This window comes from Lactuca saligna, chromosome 4 (genome assembly GCF_052625555.1).
Source record: "Lactuca saligna cultivar CGN05327 chromosome 4, ASM5262555v1, whole genome shotgun sequence".
Taxonomy (NCBI): Eukaryota; Viridiplantae; Streptophyta; class Magnoliopsida; order Asterales; family Asteraceae; genus Lactuca; species Lactuca saligna.
In genome coordinates this window covers 113,177,855-113,203,270 of record NC_136420.1, presented here as the reverse complement: position 1 = coordinate 113,203,270, position 25,416 = coordinate 113,177,855, and the positions used below count along the sequence as shown (strand labels likewise).

The 25,416-nt window shown below is 38.7% G+C and overlaps 1 protein-coding gene across 1 annotated transcript; it reads right to left on the bottom strand.

Moving 5' to 3' along the window:
* Positions 1 to 5,419: 5,419 nt before the first annotated feature.
* LOC145040044 (uncharacterized) lies at positions 5,420 to 8,005 on the bottom strand. The gene is made up of 2 exons (XM_078988038.1): positions 7,930 to 8,005; positions 5,420 to 7,068 (listed from the first exon to the last, which is right to left on the bottom strand). Exons 1-2 carry the CDS (start codon positions 8,003 to 8,005, stop codon positions 5,420 to 5,422), a joined length of 1,725 nt encoding a protein of 574 aa, XP_078844164.1.
* Positions 8,006 to 25,416: the final 17,411 nt, after the last annotated feature.

Here is a 25,416-nt window from a genome sequence, read left to right as displayed (position 1 = left end):
ACTCCTTGACCAAGTGGTCAAGGCTAGATTAAAAAGTGAAGTTTACTAATTCGGCCCTAACCATTTCCGATCCGTTTTTTTTGTCATAAGATTTACCTTTTTTTTTTTTCATAATTCATGAATCTAATATTACGTAACTTAAGTCAATAAACTAATGTTTCCTTTGAGAGTAACTCATTAGATAAAAGGTAATTTCTAATGTTTTTTTTAAAGAAAATTGTACACATTTTATTTTTGTTTCTATTTCCTAAATATGTTGTTGATTTATCAAAATGTTTAAAACATTATTTACTCTAAACACAAATTATTTAAAAACATAAATGGGCTTTCCATGAATAAATCTCATAGAGTAACAAAAGACTATAAAAATAAAAAAGAACAAATGACCACACATTTAACATGTTTGACATATTAGGTAGTTTAAGAGGGAAAGATAGTAATGGTAGAAAATATATGGCATGAAAGATAATAGCGTTTCAAATGAACCAAAGACGACTTCCGAAAGAACCATTTAAAAGGTTGTTAATTGTATTAAGTACAATCGACAACCATCTATTTTCATGGATTTAGGCAAGCCATCATTGGCTATCCAAATAACTCTCTTAAATCTTCATATAAGACCTCTCTTCCCAACCATTTCCATCCCTCGATTCACTTCTTCAAAAACAACTAAATTTATCAAAAGATAACAAAAGAGCTCATAAATCCAAAATAGTTATTGAATGTAATAGAACTTAGTCATTGCCTTGAAGAACAAGACCAATATCGCATGTCTTTTCTAACTATGAATGCGTCTTAATGTCACACATTGCACTCTACATCGATATTCTTGTAGTTCTTCAATGACAACTATATATAAAGGAGTCAAGAATGAAAAGATATGAAGTTACAAAAAGTAGTGTTCCTACCTCTAAGCTTACCATAATCAATATGTCCAGTTGTGAAAAATGCTTCTCTTGTTTTTTTTTTTTTTTTTCATTCACTAACAATTTTCAAGTTAATCAACCTATCCATAAATGAATATATTCTAGCCATCCATTTCATTGACATCCAACTTGATACATCTATTCATTTTAGTAGTTCACAAAGTTATCCAATGGACAATAAGTGATAGAACTTCACTTTTTTGCTTGTTATGTACCTAATAATTCTTACTTTTTGTTATTCAATTCTGAGTTGAAAAATATTGATCTCCTAAGATATTTCATTATGCCTTCTTCTTTTCCATATTCTCCATGCATGTGTTTAAATACAAATCACAAATATGGTATTTTAAGATGTTAATTTTGGTTTTCTAAAGGTCGGAAAGTGATTTTGACCCACTTCCCCACTATCATTAATGGTAACCGAGAGTAAAGGCATTGTCAACCCATGTGAACTTGTTCCATTTTGACCTTCAAATTAAATATATGTATGCATTTGCTCTTTCATATTCTCTTTTACATATTATTGTTATGAAAATATTTTTAGAAAGACTCACACACATACATACATACATACATACATACATACATACATATATATATATATATATATATATATATATATATATATATATATATATATATATATATATAAAATAAAAAACCCTACAAATCATAAAAATATATAATAAAAAAAACTTAGAGATCACAAAGATGATAAACAAGAAATTTATTAATTGGCACTTTTGACCATGGAACTATTTCTACAATAACATTTACATTTTACACAAATATTATATAAGAAATAGATGTATTTATTTATGTTCAGATGGCACTAAACACACCTATAACTGTATATTCAGTTATTCCGAAAACCAAATAAATTAATATAACCCACAAAATGAAAATTTAACCAACGGATCGAATCGAATGTAAATTGCTTTACATGCCTCATGTAGCATTATTCCAAGCTTCTTGAGTTCAAAAGCGCATTCTAGATGAGGACCCTCATTTAGATTAAATAATAAAGATTTATGCAAGATCATCTAAAATGTATATATATATATATATATATATATATATATATATATATATATATATATATATATATATATATATATATATATATATGAACTGAAATAATAAAAATATAGTTACGATATGTACTCTTTCCACGTGATTTTTTGGTAACATGACTAGACGAGAAGATGCATTTGCTATAAAAATTCTATGACGTTAGAATAGTAACCCAACAAAATGATGCTTAATCTTGACTTGCATCGTAATTTTTGAGGTAATATCTACCGTTAGTTTCTAATTTCATCGAGTAAAACTCGAATTTTCGTGGGTTGTGCAAGTTAAGATTTATATCTATTAAATATGAAATAATAATTCTTATTAAAATGAAATACGAATTCTTATGTTACGTTGATATATAAAATTGTAAGTTTTTTTTTTAATAATATAATAAGATAAACATATATTGAAATAAAATTTTGCAATGATGTGGTATGAACCGTATTCGAGGTGGTCAACCTCCAAGAAATTAGAAACTAAAACAATAACTGGAGCAATTTTCTGAATATCATTAAAACCATGGTTACATTACTTGTATACTACTGGAAAGAAAAGGAAGAGCAACTATTCTAGACGTGGGTTACTCCTCGAAGTGGAACCCAATTATTAGGAACACATGCTAAACAGAATAAAGAAAGAGCATCCTAGCTAACTGCCTTGACTTGGTAAACAAAGCTCATTCACTCCCGAAATCGAATAGGCTTCTTGATGGGTCTTTTGGGTCGATTGAGTATTCCTGCTTGGGGAAGTTGGGCTGTCGCTTGGACTAGTAATTGATGGGCTGTATCAATTCCCTCCCCGTTGAAATTGGACTCGTCCTCGAGTCTTATATTGAATTCAGGAAAACGTAGTGTGAGCTCCTGTTCGTCTTCCCAGGTTGCTTCCGATATGGATTGGTTGGCCCATTTGACTAGAAGTTGTGTGCAACCATTCATTTGTCGATGTTGGAGAATGCTTTCCGGACTTGGTGTTTTGATGGTTGCGTCGGAGAGCCATTCATTTGGGAATTCTTCGGACACTGTTTGCTCATGGCTAGCTTTTAGTAATGAGACATGGAAGACCGGGTGGACACGAGAAGATGGTGGAAGTTGCAAGCGGTAAGCGACGGGACCAATTCGTTCCAAGATCTTGTAAGGTCCAAAAAAACGTTTAGATAGCTTTTGGTTATCCCGTGCCGTGACAGAATGTTGTCTGTAGTTACGTAAACGTAGGTATACCAAGTCACCAACTTCAAATTTCTTGTCTATCCGTTTTTTGTTAGCTTGCTTTGTCATCCTGTTTTGTGCTTGTTGTAAAGATTCTTTCAACAGATCGAGCACTTGTTGATGTTCCAATAGGGAAGAATCAATGGAGGCTATGAGGTTTGATCCCGGTGTATAATCATGGATTTGCGTGGCATCTCTTCCATACATTGCTTTGAAAGGTGTCATTTGAATTGCCGAATGGAAACTGGTATTGTACCAAAACTCTGCTAGATACAAGTATCGTTGCCATGTACGCGGTTCATCATGGACAAATGCGCGAAGATAGGATTCGAGGCACCTGTTAACTACTTCCGTTTGACCGTCGGTTTGCGGGTGGTATGCACTCGAGTGTTGGAGTTTTGTACCAAGCTGTTTGAATAGTTGTGTCCAAAATTGACTCAAAAACAATGGATCTCTGTCTGATGTGATGGATTTGGGTAGGCCATGAAGGCGGTATATATCCTTTAGGAAGATAGCAGCAAGAGTGGTGGCTGTGAAGTTATTCGATAACGGTATGAAGTGGGCAAATTTGGATAACCGGTCGACAATGACCCAAATTGTTGTTTTCCCATTGGATGGTGGCAGGTGTGTGATGAAATCCATTGTGATTTCGGACCATGTTTGAGCGGGTATGGGTAATGGTTGTAGGAGACTGTAGGGCTTGCGTGCCGGGTACTTTGTTATTTGACAAGTAGGGCACTTGCGGATGAAATCAGCGACATCTTTTTTGAGCTTTGGCCACGTAAAGGAAGATGCAAGGCGTCGAGTTGTTGCATTAACGCCGCCGTGTCCTCCGAGTGTTGATGTATGGAATTCCTGCAAAAGAAGAAAACGAACATGTGGTATGTTAGGTATAAATAATCGGCCTTGGATCTACACCAAGCCGTTTTGGATTGTATGGTTTGGAAGTGATGATGGTTGTTGCTCCAGTTGTGTTATCAATTTCTGTCCTTCGGGGTTGTTGGTAAAATAGGATCTTAATTCGTGTAACCAGGTAGCCATAGGACTCGAGAGGGCTAAGATTTTTGGGCTTTCAATTCGACTCAATGCATCTGCGACGTTGTTTTCTTTGCCCGGTTTGTAGTGCACTTCGAAATCATATCCTAAGAGCTTGGTTAACCATTTGTGTTGTTCAGGTGTCTGGATGGTTTGAGTGAGGAGATGCTTTAGGCTGTGGTGATCGGTGTATACCCGGAATTTCTGTCCCAATAGGTATTGGCGCCATTTTTTTATGGACTTTGTGATTGCATATAACTCACGGATGTAAGCGGAGTTGTTTTGCATGCGATCACAAAGTTTCTTGCTGAAGAAGGCTATTGGTTTGTCGTGTTGGGAGAGTACTGCTCCAATGGCGACACCAGATGCGTCGGTGGTGATGTCGAAGGTTTCAGTGAAGTTTGGGAGGGCTAGGGTTAAGAGGTGTGTCATGGATTGTTTCAAAGATGTGAAGGCTTTTGTGGCTTTGTCGGTCCAGGTGAAGGTAGGTTTTTTTAAGAGGTCTGTTAACGGAGAGGCTATGTGGGCGTATGATTGCACAAATCGACGGTAATAGCCTGTGCAGCCCAAGAAAGCTCGTAATGTGGTAAAGGAATTGGGAGTGGGCCATTCCTGTATGACGGTAATTTTTTCTGGGTCGGCTTGAATTCCTTTGGCTGAAATAATATGACCCAAGAAGGGTATTTCGTGTACCGCAAACATGCATTTGGAGGCTTTAGCGTAGAATTGGTTGCTTATTAGTGTATGGAATACGAACCGGAGGTGTTCATAGTGAGCGTCGATTGAAAGGCTGTAGACAAGGATGTCATCGAAGAAAACCAACACGAACTTCCGTAATACCGATCTGAAAAGGTCATTCATGGCTGCTTGGAACGTTGACGAGGCGTTAGTGAGGCCGAAAGGCATGACTCTGAATTCATAATGGCCGTCGATTGTTCTGAATGCAGTTTTGTGTATGTCGTTTGGTGAAACGCGAATTTGGTGGTAACCGGCTCTTAAATCAATCTTGGAAAATATGGTGGCGCCATGCAGCTCGTCCAAAAGTTCATCTATTGTTGGTATTGGAAAACGATCTCGAATGGTGATGGCATTGATACCCCGATAGTCAATGCAAAATCGCCATGTTCCATCTTTTTTTCGAACAAGGAGGACTGGAGATGAGTACGGGCTTTGACTTGGTTATATGACCCCTTCTTTGAGCATGTCGGTGATGAGTGATGTCATGATTTCTTTTTGGTAATGTGGATATCTGTATGGTTTGATGTTGATGGGTTTTGTGTTTGGTAATAAGGGTATGTGGTGGTCATGGTCCCTTGGTGGAGGTAAGCCGTGGGGTGCATCAAAAAGTTGTTTGAACTTGGTTAGTAGGTTTTCGATTGTGGGGTTGGTGTGTGGTTGTCGGTTACTGGTGGTGAGATGTGGGGGTTGGTGATGAAAAATCATGGTGTGGAGGGAGGCGGTGGATTTTTTTCGTATCAGGGTCTGAAGTGAACTGGGCGATACCGGTGTGGATAGGGGTTCTCCTTGTAGAGTGCATGTCTTGCCATTGACTGTGAAGGATATTCTTGGGATGGAGAAATCTGCAACTAATGGTCCCAAGGAACTGAGCCACGCAACGCCTAGAATGATGTCTGCTCCTGCTACAGGAAGTACAAATAGTGGTACTGTGAATGTGGTCTTGTTGAGTTCCAGGGGTATTTTGGGAAAGAACCCATTGCATTCCAGATTTTCGCCATTTCCAACCATGACCGGAAATGGGTTGACTGGGCTTGGTTCTGTTTTGAGAAGGGCAGCAATACGAGGTTGAATGATGTTGTGTGTGCTTCCACAATCCACAAGGGTGGTTACAGGGTGACCATTGATATACCCGGTGACATGGAGTGTTCGTGGAGATTGTAAACCGAAGAAAGCTGCATCAGAAAGTGACAGGAAGTGAGGAGGTGTAGGGTTGTCGGGGTGAGAATTTTGTTCTGCCTGGTTGGTAACCTCGGTGGTGTCGCTAATGGCTGTTATGGTGTCGTCGGTTTCTTCATTTTCAGCGATAAGAATAAATTGAGGTGGGTCACATATGTGACCTGGATGGAACTTAGCTAGGCATTTGAAACAAAGATCTTCAGCGCGTCTTTTTTGGATTGCCTCTGGTGACAGCCTTGTAAATGGGAGTGGTGTAGAGTTTTTGGAAGGTGGTGGCATAATGGTTGTGGGTGATGATGGTGGTGGTGGAGATGTGGTGTGTTTTTGGTATTGGTTGTGGGATGAGGGTGAGTTGCATGAAAGGGAGTTGTAGCGATTTCGGTTGTTGTTCAATTTGTCTTCTATGAGTTTGGCTAATCCATATGTTTGCTGGAGGGTTTGTGGGTGTTGTATTGCAATTTCGGATTGGATATCAAGACGCAATCCTGAGATGAAACAGTTTTGGAGGGCAGTGGCGGAAAGGTCATCGACACGGTTGCTGTTTTTTTCGAATTCTGCTTGGTAAGCAGCAACAGTGGAGGTTTGGCGCAACTTGAAGAGGGTAGCTTGATGGTTTTCGTATGTGGACGGTCCAAAGCGGGTTTCGATATCTCTTGTAAATTCTGTCCATGTGCCCAAAAGGTTGTTGCTATGAAGATGCTTGTACCAGCTCAAAGCTTCTCCTGTGAAGTAAAAGACGGCGAGGGTGATCCGTTGGTTGTGTGGTATGTTGTAATAAGTGAAGTAGGTCTCTTCTTGAAAAATCCAATCAAGTGGATTGGATCCATCGAAGTTATGTAGTTGTATTTTTGGTGGTCGTGGTTGATGATTGGGTGGTGGTGGTGGTGGTGGTGGGTTGGGGGTTGATTTAGGTGCTAGGTGGTTAGGAGATTGACTAGGTTAGCGATGTTGGTGGAGAGGGTATCGAGTCGGGTGTTAGTAGCGGTGGCTAGGTGAAGTAGTGCTTGGGTGTGATCAGGTTGGTGTTCATTCATTTCTGGTTTGGGTGGGATATCGGCTGTAGTATCTTTCCGGGGAGGCATAATGACGAGATCAGGAATGAAAGCACCAATGGTATGAACCGTATTCGAGGTGGTCAACCTCCAAGAAATTAGAAATTGAAACAATAACTGGAGCAATTTTCTGAATATCATTAAAACCATGGTTACATTACTTATATACTACTGGAAAGAAAAGGAGGAGCAACTACTCTAGACGTGGGTTACTACTGGAAGTGGAACCCAATTATTAGGAACACATGCTAAACAAAATAAAGAAAGAGCATCCTAGCTAACTGCCTTGACTTGGTAAACAAAGCTGATTCACTCCCGAAATCGGATAGGCTTCTTGATGGGTCTTTTGGGTAGATTGAGTATTCCTGCTTGGGGAAGTTGGGTTGTCGCTTGGACTGGTAATTGTTGGGCTGTATCATGATGTCTATGTGGGATGCAATTAAGAACCAGGGGTATGAGAGGAGGCCCCTAAAAAAAATTTAACAGTATAATTTTTTTTAATAAATTTTGTTTATATTGCATTTAAATCCCATAAAATAATTTGGGCTACCTTAATTTTTGTTTATTTTTTTTAGGTTTTTTTCTAAATGGTATATCCCATTAAGAACCAATCCATGAAGTAGTTCAAAACTCCAAACTAATTAAGCCTAATTGTCAAGTGCTCAATACTAAAAATCCAATCAATTAATCGACACTTGCCTAGTATCGTGACTTCCGACTTACGAGTTACGACTAACGAATTCACTGCCCTCCCTGCGACTTGTTGCTTCCCACCCTTCTTCTGTCGATGCTCGGTCATCGTGATGGCTGTTTTCTGACGAAATCCTCCGGTGGCTAGTGGTAGGTGATTATTCATCAAAGTGGTGCACACTGAAGCAAGTAAGTAGATTATTTGTGATTATTTTTTGGTTAATTGAAATTCAATTTTTTGGTATTGTGTTGAAAAAATAGAAATTACCAATTAGGATTGCTAAATTAGGGACTTAGGGTCAATAGTTTGTGATTATTTGTTGTTGACATTTGAAATCAATTTTATCTTTCTTATATTTTGATAATTTGATTATACATTGCTATTTGATATTGAAAATTGAAATCAAGTTATAGAATTATAGTTGATTGTTGATATATTTTGATAGCAGGTTATTAAAAGTACACAAGTTCCACAACCTAATCAACATTCATCAAAACCACAAGAACTACAATCTAATGAACCTATTCCAAAACCATAAGAACCACAATGTAATAAACTTATTCCAAAAGCACAAGAACTACAATCTAATGAACATACTCAAAAACCAAAAATGTCACAATCTTTTGATTTGAATGATTTTCCTTCGGACCTGGGCGAGAGGCCAAAGATTACATCTTACAATCCTAATCAAAGGGATCCAATAAGGAGAGCATATTTGATTAAAGGATCTTGTCAACTAAAGGGGTATAATGTTGAATTTACCTTATTTGGTAAGAAGCAAAGACATTTTATTGTGGAATGGTTTAGGGATTTTACATGGTTAGAGTATAACATTAAAAAGAAGAAGGAATAATGTTTGTATGACTACTTTTTTGGAGACATGGTAGGAGAATAAGGTGGAAAAGATGCATTTATAACCGAAGGCTTTGACAATTGGAGTAAAAAAACCATTCCATAAACATATGGGTGAGATTCAAAGTTCTCACCATAAGGCCGAAGAAAAGTGTAATTTGATTTTGAGAAAAAAAACAATCTATTGGTGAAGTCTTGCATAAACAAACGGAACTTGAGAAAAGTAATTATGAAGTCCGATTAGGTGCTATAATCCGTACTTGTAGATTTTTATTGAAAAATGCCTTACCATTTCATGGACATGATGAGACATAAAAATCTAATAATAAAGGAATTTTCATTGATGTCGTATCTTTAATTAGAGAGTATAATGAGAAGATTTTTAAAGTTACTTTAGAAAATGCTCCAAAAAATGAAAAGTCGACTTCTCCGACGATTCAAAGAGATATTTTCAATTGTTTTTAAAAGAGATAATCAAGTCTATTTGTTATGAAATTGGTAAAAATGTGTTTGATATATTAGTTGATGAGTTGTAACACTCATGTTTCTAGGCAAAACATTATTATGATGATGTAATAGTCAAGGTCAACCATTGTAACTCGTTTTGAAGTAATAAAGATGAATTATTTTAGTATTATATGAACTTATGTGTTTTATACTTGTTTATAAAGATATAATAAATTATGAATGAGTATAAATGTCAAAAATAAAATGTTAGATAAACCTGATATCTAGAAAGAAAGTTGTAGTGGTTGCGACAAGGTTTCCGGAGATATAAAGAACACCGAAATCCGAGTTATAACGAAGAAGTTATGACTTGTCGAAGTTTCGCGACAAAACCGGCTCGACGCTGTATGACGTAAAAAGTGAGTTCACAATAAAGTGCTTTTTAGCCTTAGCAATCTAAACGAAATTCGTCGCTTACATTAAACCGAGAGCGTGCATAAAAAGAACGCCGGAATTTCACTTCGTATGAGGAAGTTATGAATTTTCTAAGATTTGGATTAAAAGTATGCAACCCAGAGTTCGAATATCAGATCAACCAAATTTTAGCTGACACAACCTAAACAAGAACCGAAGATCTCGTTAATAGTAGTTCAATGGTAAGAATACAGATAAAAACGGACGTCGGATGAAGAAGAACAAAGAACCAATAGCTCTGCTACCATTGTAGCAGAGAAACCCATAATTCCCAATAGATCATTTAGTAGTCTCCAAACATCTCTCTATTATTTGAAATTGATAGGATTTCAAGTATCTCTCTCTACAGTTTGGAAATATGTAGAATTTCTAGAATCGATCACTCTCTATAATTAGGAAATATATAGGATTTCTCGAATTGATTACTCTCCATAATTTCGAGTCTAACCATGAAAGGATTAGAGGTGATTGCTTACACCTCCCAATTTAATGACCTCACAAACCTTGTCCGGGAATGGTGAACCCGAAATACAAAGAGACTGAAGGTACATCTGGTTATTAGCTTTGCCTATTCAGGGTCTTGATAATGCCAAACAATTAGCCTATCAATTGAATAAGTAGTGTATCCGTCAGGGTACCTTGATACCACAAAATGAAAAGAACCAGGATGTGTGTACAGAAGGAAAATTCCATGGCAATTCAAAGGAGAACTTCAAGCATCACAAACCTAGTACATAACCTCTGGTTGTATACACTGTAACCACAAACACTCCCACTCCATCAAGGCCCTACTCTGGGAATCTACCCCACTATAACAAGTACAATTTCCATCATGTCGTAAATTGTTTGGTCTACAACATCTGTGACTTGAGAGGTCACACCTCTAAGTACTGTAGAAAGACCCTAAACAATGCAACCTCAACCACTACTACAGGAGGAAGCCAAAATTGCTTCAGATGCAATCAACCAGGGCATTTCAAGAAGTAGTCCCCGAAACTGAAGAACCAGGGTGGCAAAGGAAGAGCATTTGTGATAGGTGTTGGAGATGCTCGCTAGGAACCAACTATAGTCACTGGTTTGTTTCCTTTCAACACTATTTATGCTTCCGTATTATTAATATCGGTGTCGATAGAAGCTTTATTTCTCATAAGGTTAGGAACATGATTAACTATAAAATCATGCAACCTTAATAAAGCTTATACAGTAGAAGTAGCAAACAACCAATTAGAAAACACCTTAGAAATACTCATTAAGCCTTCTCACCCCGAATAACCACGTCACTCACATCAACCTAATACATATGACCATCAGAAGTTTCAATGTAATCATCGAAATGGATTGGTTATCACTACATCGAGCAGAGATTTTATGTTATGAAAAATCCATTGGACTACCTACACCCAACAATGAAACTCATGTGATTTACGAATATAAGTATGGGAACAACCTAAGAATCATCTCTTGCATGAAGGCGAGGAAGTGTTATAGAAGATATGCTTCTCTTTCTTGGCCCACGTGGTAGATATGCAAGACAATGGTAAGGAAATCAAAAACATTCCACAAGTGTGCGATTACCTAGACATATTTCTAGAAGATCTGCCTAGAATGCCTCCAGTCAAATAGGTCGAATTTCGAACTGACTTGATCCCGGGTGCAACTTTAATGGCAAGATATCCTTATCATCTAACTCCATCAGAAATACAAGAACTATCTTATTAACTTCAAGAGCTTCTTGGCAAAGGCTTTATCTGGCCAAGATTCTCTCCATGGGGAGCTCCGATATTGGTGTAAAAAATAAGGATGGATTGTTCAGGATGTGAATCGATTATTGAGAGCTGAACAAACTAGCCATCAAAAACCAATATCCACTCCCAAGGGTCGATGACATATTTGATCAACTACAAGGATCCTGATACTACTTAAAGATCGATATAAGATCCGGCTATCATAAATTTAATGTTCAAGAAGCAGACATTCCAAAGACAACATTCAAAATCTGGTACGGTCACTACAAGTTTCTGGTTATGCCATTTAAACTGACCAACGCACTAGTCATATTCATGGATCTTATGAATTGAGTGTGTAAAACCCTACTTGGATAAATTCGTGATCATTTTCATCGGCGACATATTGATATATTCACAAACCAAGGAAGAACATGGCGAACACTTGAAATTAATTCTAGAAATGTTAAGAAAGGAGAAACTTTATGCAAAGTTCTCTAAGTCTGAGTTCTGGAATAATTAAGTGAATTTTCTCGGCCATGTGGTTAGCAGTAAAGGGATTCATGTCAATCATGTGAAGATTGAAGTAGTTAAGGATTGTAAAGTACCAAGGATGCCAACCGAAGTATGTGAATTCCTAGGGCTTACAGGCTATTATAGGAGATTCATCGAGAACTTTTCCAAAATAGCCAAACCTCTCACCACACTAACCCATAAAGACAAAAGGTTCGATGGGGGAAACATCCAAGATTCTGCTTTCCAAAAATTGATGCAATTTGTTTTGTAGTGCAATAATTTTGTCCCTTCCTACAGGAATAGAAGACTTTATAGTGTTTTGCAATACATCGCACCAAAGGTTAGGATGCATACTAATGCAGATAAATACGTTTATTGCATACTCATCCCGATAGTTGAAGCGAAACGAGAAGAACTACACTACCCATAACCTAGAGTTAGGAGCTGTAGTGTTTGCTTTGAAGATTTTGAGGCACTACCTATATGGAACAAAGTGTGTCGTTTTCACCGACCACAAAATCCTTCAACACATCTTCAAAAAAACCAGATCAATATGAGATAATGAAAGCGTGTCGAATTTCTAAATTATTACGAATGTGAAATTCTTAATCATCCTATGTAACGACCCAAATTTTCAAAAGAAAATTTTCAATTTCAAAATATCAAAACATTTCCAATTATCCATAAAATCTCAAAACAATGCTTTCCAGATTCATACATCAACAAATTTATATTTCAAATATCAGAGTCTCCGAAAAGGAAAACGCCCATGAGAGTGGATGTCGCGCCATCAGACCTTGCCCTTGCCCTTAGGCTCAGAAGTACCTAAAACAATCAACAAATTGTAAGCTAATGCTTAGTGAGTTCCCCCAGAGCATACCCCACATAAACCATATAATCACATAAAGATATTAGCTATAAAAGCTACATAAACCACATAAGCCATGCAAACAAAGATATAAGGAAGCTATGGATACCCTCCAGTGTCTTACACCTAGTACCGCTAGATCCATCACGTGGTCTTAACTAACTGCCATGGGAACCCCCACATGGTCTTCCTGCCATGGGAATCCCCACATGGTCTTCCTATCGTAGGAACCCCCACACGGTCTTTACAATCAATGGATGGCATACAAACCATACAAGCAAATATACTAGAATGCCATTAAAACCCTCCAAGGTCTTACATATAAGTGCCTCGGGAACCCCCCGAGGTCTTTCATGTGAGTATCACAATTAACTAGCATATCGCATATCCCACAACCAACTAATCATAACTCATAACAATAATGGTCCGACCTTGGTGCCTTCAATCCATTGATATGGTGAGGAGACTCACCTCTCATAAATGTTGAATTGACAAGCTATGATTGGATAAATCCCATGTGCTACTCTAACATAGCAGACTATAATCATCATGTAATTAACTTGTTACAATCCTAAATTACCATAATTATCCTCAAAGTCAACCTTAGTCAACCTTGGTCAACAGTCAATGTTGAGCTCAACTCATTGAGTGCATCCGACAACTCGTCGACTTCTCGAGTAACTCCTCAACTCGCCGAGTTACCTATATAACTCGTCGAGTTCCTCAAGGTCCAGTAGACCAAAAACCCATGCAGCCCGATAACCCTAATCCTTCACAAAAAAATAGTCAGAATCTCGAAAATGGGCAAACCCTACTCAACTCATCGAGTCGTCTAAGGGACTCAACGATTTCTTTCAGTCCTTTTTGTGTTCAGTCCTTTCCAGTGAGATCAAAGGTCCCAAACTTCAGATCCAACTTCTCCTAGTGTAGTTACCACGTAAAGTTGCAAACTTTACGTGCATGTAGGGCCTTATAAGTCTAAAACATCAATACTAAGGTTCCTACAAGGTCTTAATGCATGGAAAGGGCCTAAGCTGAATAAAGTGAGCAACTTTATGTCATTGAAGACCTAAAAGGGTATAGATCTAGAAACATATCCTTGTGACAAGTCCAGATCCGAAAATTATACCCTTTTGGCACCAAAAGTGACCATTTACATCCAACAAGGAGATCTAAGCAACTAAAGGTCAAGATAGTGACTTTATACCTCAATATGGTCATCAATGCAAGTTAGATGTCTGATCTATTTCTTCGCTCTTTGCTTCTTCTTCTTCAAACTCCAAAGTCTTCACAAATACACCAAAACTCCCTCTCAAAATCTCTCTTTCTCTCTCAAGAAGGTGCAAAGCTCAAACTAGGGTTTCACTGGCTATGGGAACAATGGAAGAGGCTGCAAATGATCCATAAGTTCTTTAAATAGGGATAAACCCCTAAAAATTAGGGTTTTTCCTTACAATGTCTACTCGTCGAGTCGGGGCCTTCGGACTCGTCGAGTAGGATCTAAATCCCGCGTCCTCATAAATGACTCTACTCGACGAGTTGGAGCTTCCCAACTCGTCGAGTCCAAGCCTAAAACCCTAAAACTTGAAATTATAAATAATACCTGTAAAAGTTGTTACATCATCGTAAAGCAATATTGTGACAGATGCGTTAAGTAGGAAAAGGCGAGCAAAGCCTCTTCGTGTAAAGGGTATAACCCTAACCATCCGCTTGAACCTCACCACCCAAATTCGTGATGCTCAGCTAGAAGCACTCAAAACTGAGAATATCGTAAAAGAAAACCTGCAAGTTATGGATAAACAGTTCAACCTTAAGGAAGATGGAACGTGATATTTCATGAACCGAATTTAGACCCAAAAGTTTGGTAAAGTTAGGAGTCTAGTCTTAAATGAATCTTATAAATCAAGATATTTGGTACATCCCGGATCAGATAAGATGTATGTCACTCTCAAGAAGCTTTAGTGGTGGCCCAACATGAAGGCAGAAATTGCCATCCATGTCAGTAAATACTTGACTTGCACCAAAGTCAAAACAGAGTACCAAAATCCATAAAGAGTACTACTACAACCATCAATCCTAAAATATAAGTGGGAACAAATAACCATGGAATTCATAAACAATTTTCCAAGAACTTCAAGCAGTTCTCACACCATTTGAGTAGAGGTTAGCCATTTAACTAAATATGCCCACTTCCAGGCCATCAAAGAAACTGACAAAATGGAGAATCTCACTAGGACCTATCTCAAGGAAATAGTCAGACTACACTATGTGCCAATAACTATTATCTCAGACCATGATAGCATATTTACTTCCATATTTTTTCCATACATTGCAAAGGTTCCTAGGAACCAAACTCGACGTGAGTACCACATATCATCCATAGAAGGATGACTAGAGAAAAATAAAGATAAGAACATTGGAAGACACACCCTGCGCTTGGGTGACAGACTTTCATAATTCATTGGATACTCACTCACCACTAGTTGAGTTTTCATATAACAATAGTTATCACACAAGCATAAATGACGTTCCATTCGAGGCCTTATACGGACATAGATGTTGTTCTCCAACATGATGGGCAGAAGTTAGAGATACCCAACTAGCTAAAAAGCAGGCTAGAGATACCCTGGACATTTGTCCTGCGATTATTCATGAAACAATAGGAGAAGATTGTTCGGGTAAAGGAACGATTAAAGGTCGCACGTACTCATCAAAAAATTTATGCTGACGCAAGATGCAAACCATTAGAACTCAAAGCAGGAGACCGTGTCCTACAAAAGGTCGTAGTATGGAAATGTGTCATTAGATTTAGAAAAAAAGGCGACGATGACCACGCCAATTTACTATAATGGTTGGGCTAGTGCCTTACAACCTTAATTTACTATAACATCCCAAAACTCAAGACCAAAAATTTCATTTTTAATATAACTAAAACACATTTTTAATTGGGTTCAAACATTGAAAAGCATTTTATAATAAAACATTTATCAAAGTTAATTCCCAGAAATCGCATATTGTGGAAAATGTAGGTTTATGCACTGCGATTGTCCCGAGCTCCTTTATTTTAAAACTGGAGGTACCTGAAACCAAAACTACAAACCGTAAGCACGAAGCTTAGTGAGTTCCCCAATACCACATACCATACATATTAACATACTTCCTGGCATATCTAGGTGTTGGCCTACCCCTTCGGTCTCTTTCAACGGGATACTGTCTAGCACATAAGCACAAAAAATCACATACTATCATACAAAACCATGTGCCATCCATATATCATAATAAATAAAGATGCTATGTGACGAACATAGTCTTGCCATTATGCTACGGGTCGCCACGTGGTCTTTCTTTCCAAGTCAGGGGCCACTTCCTCGGTCTTATAGACAAGTGCCAAGAGCCACCTCCTGGTATTCTATACAAGCATCACAAAAATAACTAGCATACATAATACTCTACTTAGCCAATTAGCATATAGTGTGCCAGGAGCCACCTCCTGGTATTTCATACATAATATCTGGGGCTAACCCCCAGGTCTTCTTACCGTACATAATAAAACAAAGTATGTCAGGAGCCGCTTCTTGGTCTTTCATATATAATGCCTAAGGCCAACCCCCGAGTCTTCCTACAATACATAAACCAAGTGGGCCGGTATTGGTGCCTTCGAAAAATACAAACAGTAAGGACACTCACCTCTTACTGCTGAAGTCCTGCAGATAAAGTTGTGATCGCTGGATGAAGAGCCTATAATGATTCGATGGATCAAATGGAAGAGCCACATGGCGACGATGACCACGCCAATACAATAGTGTAAGAAAAAAAGTGGCGGAGGGAACTGGTGTAACATCCAAAAAATACGGTGTGATGTGAGTCTCCTTACTATTTGTATGGGTCGAAGGCACCAATGTCGGCCCATTTGGTTTATGTATTGTAAGAAGACCCGGGGGTTAGCCTTAGGCGTTATATATAAAAGACCAAGAAGCGGCTCTTGGCACACTTTATGCTATTATGTATGGTAGGAAGAGTCGGGGGTTAGCCCTAGGCATTATGTATGAAAGACCAGGAGGTGGCTCCTGCCACACTGTATGCTAATCGGCTAAGTAGTAGTATGTATGCTAGTTGTCATTGTGATGTTTAGATGGAAGACCACGAGGCGGATCTTGGCACTTGTTTATAAGAACGAAGGAGTGGCCTGCGACATGGAAAGAAAGACCATGTGGTAACCCGTGGCATAATTGCAAGACTATGTTTGTCACATAGCATCTTTATTATTTATGATATATGTATGGCTCATTGTTATGTATGATAGTATCTGATTTTTGTGCTTATGTGCTATATAGTATCTGATCGAAAGAGACTGAAGGGGTAGGATATCATCCAGATATGCTAGGAAGTATGTTGATATGTATGGTATGTGGTATTGGGGAACTCACTAAGCTTTGTGCTTACAGTTTTCAATTTTGGTTTCAGGTACCTCCAGTTTTCAGATAAAGGAGCTTAGGACGATTGCAGCGCATACACCTACGTTTGTTGCAATATGTGATTTATAGGAATTAACTCTAATAAATGTTTTATTTTGAAATGATTTTCAATGTGTGAACCTAGTTACAAATGTGTTTTAGTTATATTAAAAATGATGTTTTGGTCCTGAATTTTTAGTCACGATGGAAGAGTCACATGGCAGTGATGACCACGTTAATACAATAATGGAAGAAAAAAAGTGGTGGAGGGAAACCAATGTAACATCCCCAAAATACGGTGCGAGGTGAGTCTCCTTACTATTTGTATAGGTCAAAGGCACCAATGCCACGTAATTGGATGGATCAAATGGATTGAACGAGCCATGAGTGGTGGTATAGATAGGGTAGTTATTGTTAGATGATGTATCCTTCGGTGGTCGTGTGTGACTGTTAAGTGTGTTTTTGGCCCATCAATCGGTTATGTGTCTGATGTTTTGAGTAGTTGATAGATAAGGTGAGATCATAGAGGTCTCAGCTGCTTTCAAAAAGCAGCAAGTGGTAGCAAGAAGAGTCAAAGTGGGCTCAGTGACATGGGATTCGTGCATGGAGTTACTCGTATTCAAGGTATACGCTAAGTTGTTCGCATTTGGGTTAACTAATCTCAAGAGTGATTGATTTGACCCTGTTGTGCTGCTCTCGTCTGAGTCTAACCGTTTCAAGGATAAGTATCCTACTTGAAGGATTAGCTTAGCTTCTGTCAAGTATAACTGTTCTGCGGGGATATTTAGTCTATGACTTTGTTTTCTAGTAGGGACCTCAAGCTATCAGAAGTTGAGTAGCCAGTTGGGAGATAAGTGTAGTGAACTCGACAATGATTCTGTATGGGCGCTCTATCCGGGAGACAAGCCATCTCAACACTTCAGGTTACAAATTGAGTAAATGTGATCATGTTGCAAGAAAGTCATTTCAACTTCGAATATTAGAACCCTGTATGGTTGGTTTTGGTTGCCTTGGAAAGGCCGAGGTATGCTTGTGGTTGTAGCCATGTTGTTCAAGTTATTTGGCGTGTCAGGAGTGGTGAGGAATGATTTCGAGGACAAAATCTAACTTAAGTAGGGGAGAGTTGTAACATTTCGATTAAAATTAATTAAATAAATAATAAACTCCAAATCCTCGAGATGTAATTTTTCTTATTATTTTATAGCCAAATCAATAATATTTAGGGGAGTGTCGGTTTCGGAGAGCCAAATGCTATAATTTGGATTTTCAGGGGTTAAAGTGTAATTCAGGAATTTATTTGTAAAGATTTTCAGAAGTTAGGGGGTGTTTGGTATCTTTTGGACTTATATTGAATAGATTTTGGAGGCTAAGGGGTTGCATGGTAATTATTGGGACTTAAGTTGAAAATCATGAGAGGAGGAGGGACTAAAAACGTTAACATGGCTGAAGTTCGATTATTGGACGGGAGTATATAACCCATCATCCATGCTCTCATAACCCTAACCCAACCTTAACCTCCAGCTGCCACCTTCACCATCCTTGTCTCTCCAGCCGTCGTCCGCTCCATAACCGACGACGTTAACAACTGCTAACCACCAATGCTCTTGCCGGAAATGGGAGCTGCCAACCAGCATCGTCACCTCGTCGCCGGCGAAGGCGAAGAGTCGAAAACTGATATGAGTCAGTCAAGAAGATCGTAGGTTTAGGGTTGCGAATGAAGCTGTTGTTCGCTATGGTTCCTGCTCACTCCCTTCCCCCATTCCTCATGTTGCTATGCCTTAGTAACGATCATTGCCGCTGCTCCAGCGACTATTAAATCGCCTTTCCCTCCAACTGCCATGTGCCACCGTACGGGTGGCTATGATTGGGTGCGTTTCTTGTGCATATCTCATGTTTGTGAAGTGTGTGTGTGGGTGTGTTGCATACCGGAAAGCTAGGCGGACCACCATGGCATCCAACCATGGTCGATGCCGCTAGGGTGCTTCTTCAGTCGCCACCAGCCACCGTGAGAGATGGTTGTGTGTGTGTGTGTGATATGGTTGTGTGTTTTTGGGTTGAATTATGTGTTTTTACTTGGACATTATGTTGTATAATCATGGTTTTGGCCGGAATAATCAAGGAAATTGCCACAACCACCACCACTGTGAGGTGGTGGGAACCACCATTCTGCCACCACCAGTCACTACCTTGGGTGGCAGAGTGCTCTTGTGTTTGATTGGATTCCTTTTTTGGATTTTTTTAATGTGTTTTGATTTATAATCATAACCACCACCACCACGAGGTGTTGGCTGCCGCCGTGATCCGCCATTGACCAGCACTACCCGAGGTGGTAGTGGGTGGTGCCCAACTTATTTAACCCTAATTCACCTAAAAACCTAACTATTTGACTAATTGGCATGCAATTGGGTTAGAAACCCTAATTAAGGTTTATAAAACCCTAATATTGGATTTGCTAGCTTGGATTTTGGTGGAGCATGTAAATGCTCTACAAATTATGAGTGATAGTTCGGTTGTATTTTTCCCTTTATTGTATTGTTGGTGTTTTCTCTCTCCTATATAAAGAGAGAGTTGGTCATTTTATTTGTATGAGTGCTCAAAAAATGTATTTTTTAGAGAGAGAAAGTGTGGTGGGATTTCTCCCACCAAGGAAGATTTATCTTTCCCAACTATGTTGTTCATGTAATATTTTTATCACTTTTCTAGTGTATGGAACACCTCATCTTCATGTTCTTCATTTTTATGTTCGTTAAATTTCAAGATATTATTTATTTCGTATCCACCGATCGTCAAAATGTGGTCAATAGATTTGTTGGGACTCACGTTTTGGACCATTGGATTGACGTTATGACTTTTGCCTGATCTCATTGTATGTTTGAGCTAGTAGGGTGATGGAGTTAATGGTCATTTTATTTGTATGAGTGCTCAAAAATGTAGTTTCTAGAGACAGAAAGTATGGTCGCATTTCTCCCACCAAGGGAGATTTATCTCTCCCAACTATGTTCATCATGTAAATTTTTTATCTCTTTTCTAGTGCATGGAACCACTCATCTTCATGTTCTTCATTATTATGTTCATTAAATCTTAAGATATTATATAGTTTGCATCCACCGATAGTTAAAATATGCTCAATATATTTGGAGGGACCCGCATTTTGGACCATTAGAATGATGTTATGACTTATGCCTGATCTGATTGTATGTTTGACCTTGTGGGGTTATGGTCTTAATGGATTAAGTCCTTAATGGGTTAAGTAAGAACACTTCACCCTAATCGTCATTTTATGTGAAAACCCTAATTTTGCATGGGCCTTGAGTTGGGCCTTCCTGTTGGGATGTGCTGATTGGGTTATTGATGGGCCATCCAAGAACAAATATGGACTAGAATATTTGGATTGGGCCTTAGGATAACGCCCATTAGAAAGGCTTTGGATCTTGATAATTACGAGATATTGGACCATTGGAATGCCAAATGTTTGGACTAGGATAAATGGTTAGGTCATATGTTGGGCCTTGGTTCATCAATTGGTTTTTAGGCCTTTAGAGGGTGTGTTTGGACCTTGGTTTTGGATAAAGTTAGGTTAGGGGTAAAATAGTCTTTTTACCCCAATCATGGACTTATGGTGATGTATTGTAACCCAATTATTGATTGGGTGTTGTTTTGATGTTGGCAATTCGGGAATCTGTCAAGTAGCAGTTGGAGTTTTATTTGTAGGACTTCAGCAGTGCAAGGTGAGTCTCTCACCATACCAACGGGTCGAAGGCACCAAGGCTAGCCCATTCAGTTAGCTGAGATGATTATTGTAGAATAATTATTGATATGCCTAGTATGTAAGTAAATATGCTAGTCCTTTGTTAGTTAGGCATGGAAGACCCCAGGGGGAGCCTGTGGCAGTTGGATATTAGACAATAGGCGGAGCACATGGCATTCCAAGTAAGACCATGGGGGATCCCATGGCATATAGGTGTAAGACCCTACGTGGAGCCCACAATATACTGGAGTAAGACCCTGGAGGGAGTCTACGACATCCTTATATGTTTATATATGTGTTATGTAGGATGATATTTATGTTCTGTGATATGTGGTATGCTTGTTGACCTTGTGTCATTTACATGGAAGACCCCGGGGGAGTCTGTGGCAATTTTATATCAGACCATGGGTGAGCCCATGGTACTTGGTTATCAGACCATGTGGGGGAGCCCATGAAATTCCATGTAAGACCATGGGGGAGCCCATGGCATATAGGTGTAAGAACCTGGGGGGAGCCCACGACATCCAGGAGTAAGACCCTGGAGGGAGTCCAAGTCATCCTTATATGTTTATATGCTTGGCTTATGTATGTTATGTGATATGTGACATGTGATACGCTAGTTGTTTATGAGATATGTGTTATGCTACTTGTCTTTGTGATACTTGCATCGAAGACCCCGGGAGGAGTCCGTGGCAGTTCCATATATGTTGTATGAATAGCTAGTATGGTTGATATGATTTATGTGTTTATGTGGATTGTGTGGGTTATGTTATGGGGAACTCACTAAGCTTCGTGCTTACATTTTTGTTTATGGTTTCGGGTATCATCGGTTTGGAAAGGAAGGGTTCGGCTTGATCGCAGCGCACACACCCGTGTTTCCACAATATATGATTTTGGTACTAACTATGATGAATGTTTTTTATTAAACATGTTTTTGGAATGTTTGGATGTAGAAGATATCTGTGTTTTGACTATAATAAAACTAAAATTTTTACCCTTCATTTTTGGGTCGTTACATCTACCGTCTAAGTAGTTACCCTATTTATAGGGTACTCACAGAACCAAAAAATACTAGGACTATACATCAAAGTATGAACCACTTACATGCTTAGAAAATATACTAGATAGCGAAGTTAGGAAGAACTTCGCTATTTACATGATTCGCATTTTAGGAGACTTACTAAAGTTTGACATCTCATAACAAAATACCGACTCTACGTTCTCCCCTTTGTGATTAATGTCAAAACTTCAAAATCAATGAAGTGTCTTCATCGCTTGCAACAGAACATTCCATATCTCCATGTACCAAAGGATGATTTTGTGAATCTATGCTTTATCTTTGTTCTCATTTTTATGAAAATTGTTTATCCGAAGCAAGATACTAGAATGGATTGTGATGTGTGAAAATTGTTTTGATTAATGTCAAAACTTCAAATGATTTATGTGATTATGTGGATTGTGTGGGTTATGTTATGGGGAACTCACTAAGCTTCGTGCTTACATTTTTGTTTATGGTTTCGGGTATCATTGGTTTGGAAAGGAAGGGTTCGGCTTGATCACAGCGCATACACCCGTGTTTCCACAATATATGATTTTGGTACTAACTATAATGAAAGTTTTTTATTAAACATGTTTTTGGAATGTTTGGATGTAGAAGATATCTGTGTTTTGACTATAATAAAACTAAAATTTTTACCCTTGATTTTTGGGTCGTTACATCTACCCTCTAAGTAGTTACCCTATTTATAGGGTACTCACAGAACCAAAAAATACCAGGACTATACATCAAAATATGAACCACTTAGATGCTTAGAAAATATACTAGATAGCGAAGTTAGGAAGAACTTCGCTATTTACATGATTCACATTTTAGGACACTTACTAAAGTTCGACATCTCATAACAAAATACCGACTCTACGTTCTCCCCTTTGTGATTAATGTCAAAACTTCAAAATCAATGAAGTGTCTTCATCGCTTGCAACAGAACATTCCATATCTCCATGTACCAAAGGATGATTTTGTGAATCTCTGCTTTATCTTTGTTCTCATTTTTATCAAAATTGTTTATCCGAAGCAAGATACTAGAAGGGTGTGATTTTCATTGTCCTTCATTTTGAAGATAAAGCATAGAAGAAGTGAATATTTGCTTTACCTTCGTTCTCACCAGTACGAAAGAACAACGTCTTCTTTTCTCCTTTACTATTCTTTCCTTGAAATACAACTCCTAAGCATTAATGTATAATCTCTCCGTCTTCATATTCTTCAATGTTAAACTTCCCTTCAATAAAGACTTTGGCACCTTCGACTGCTTATTGATTTCCATTGAGAGATAAATGTATGTTTCTACCACATAAGAATAGTAACAATCCAGGAAGTATTTAATACGCGCATATCGAATAAATATAGTCTGATTCTCGTCAGGAACTTGTGAGTTATCCATATCTCTCAAAATTTTTAAAACTACGATGAGATCATTGATATTCATCAAAGGAAAATAAACAATCGTGAATTCACACTCAACATTGTTGGCTCAAACAACTGTATAACGAAAATTTTATAAGATGCCTTCAAAAAGAACATCAGGAACAATGGATATAACCTTCACAATTTTCACCAGTGACCAAACGTCCTCTTCACTTTTTCCATGCACTGTGTGAAATCAATTTTTCAATCGTTTGTACTCTTCTTGATCTTCAAAGTGTTCAAAAACTTTGAATTGAATATGTGTATACATCGAATGATTTATAGGATAATCAAGTTGATTGAATTTCTTATTTTCAACACCATAGTTCTTCTTTGGCTTTTTATAAACTCATCAACACTATCCATCACAAAAGTCTTTGTGGTCTTGTAACACCACACCTTGTTTAGATCACCTTTGTTTAATCCTAGAGGATCATTCGCTCTCTGAGACATGATGATGTTCAACTGGCTTAGGTTTTCCACTTCCAATTCTTGAATTTTCTTTTTTTTTTTTCTTCTTTTGGCAATTCCACATTTATACCCTTTCCTTTGTATTGGGAGCAGAAGTGGTTACAGGTTTTTCAGTTTTTGAGTTTGAAACTCCTTCACCACTATTTATCCCTTTCTTCGGTTGCAAATTGGATAAGTCGGCTGTAACGACCCAATTTTCACATCAAATTTTTTTTTGTTTAAAAACGTTACTTTAGAAAATATTAATAACTATAACATCATTCGATCATCCATAATATAAACTGAACCATGTCTGAAAACCAAAACATACAACTAATCAGAATATCAGAGTATCAATCCCAGAAAAGCTCGTAAATGCAGAAACCGGAGAGTGTGTGTGTGTGACATGCTGCTACCGCGCCGGCTCCTTTCCCCTAGCTGAGGAGGTACCTGAAACCAAAACTGAAACTGTAAGCACAAAGCTTAGTGAGCTCCCCCATAATACCCCATACCATGCAAGCATATAACAAACAACATTCAATTAGGAGATACAGGCCACACCCACACTCGTGAAGATACGGGCCCCACCCACACTTCGCTTTCTGGGAGATACGGGCCACGCCCATACTCGTGAAGATACGGGCCCCACCCACACTTCGCTATCTGGGAGATACGGGCCTAGCCCACACTCTACTCTTGGAGAGATACGGGCCTCGCCCACACTCAACCGCCAACTCATATCATACAAGTATCGCACAGACAACAAGTGTAAATAATTCTATCATACTGGCATATATCATAATCAACTCACTAAGAGATACGGGCTCGGCCCACACTCTAATACTAACGTCTCGTCTATACGGGCCGGCCTTGGTGCCTTAGACCCGTTACTACTGGAAGGAAACTCACCTCGAAATAGTTGCTGGTCTGTGTGGGAATTGATCACCTACTACTGCTGTTGCTGCTCCGGAAACTCCCCGGCTGTAATTCCCACAATATACTTAATCATACACTGCTAACTGTCCTTTGGGTAAAAAGACCATTTTACCCCTGGTCTAGCCCTAAGTCAATTCGGAGTCAACTTTTAGTTGACCCGACTCGCCGAGTGGATCTCCACTTGTCGAGTCCCTATCCAGACAATTGTCCTGGGTCCCTGATTATACTCGTCGAGTTAGGCTATGACTCGACGAGTTCATCGTCTAAACTGACATTCAACTCCTTCATCCTACTCGCCGAGTTGTACGAACAACTCGTCGAGTTCATCTTCATCCGAAGAACACATATGCTAACACTCGCCGAGTGGTATGAACAACTCGCCGAGTCTGTTCTTGATCTATGAAGATTGCCTTGGACTCGCTGAGTCAGGGCATTGACTCGCCGAGTCCTATCATGGGTGAGTTCAGCTCCCAACTCACCGAGTCACCCCCTGTGACTCACAGCTCAACTCGATACATCATGAAGGGACCAATTCGGTGACTCGCGACCAGACTCACCGAGTCACCTATACGACTCGCCGAGTCGC

Coding starts and splice junctions, on each gene's coding strand:
- LOC145040044 (XM_078988038.1), bottom strand. CDS start 8,005: ATGACCGAGCATCGACAGAAGAAGGGTGGGAAGCAACAAGTCGCAGGG. Junction 7,069..7,929: donor GAATTCGTTAGTCGTAACTC/GTAAGTCGGAAG, acceptor CTAACCACCTAG/CACCTAAATCAACCCCCAAC.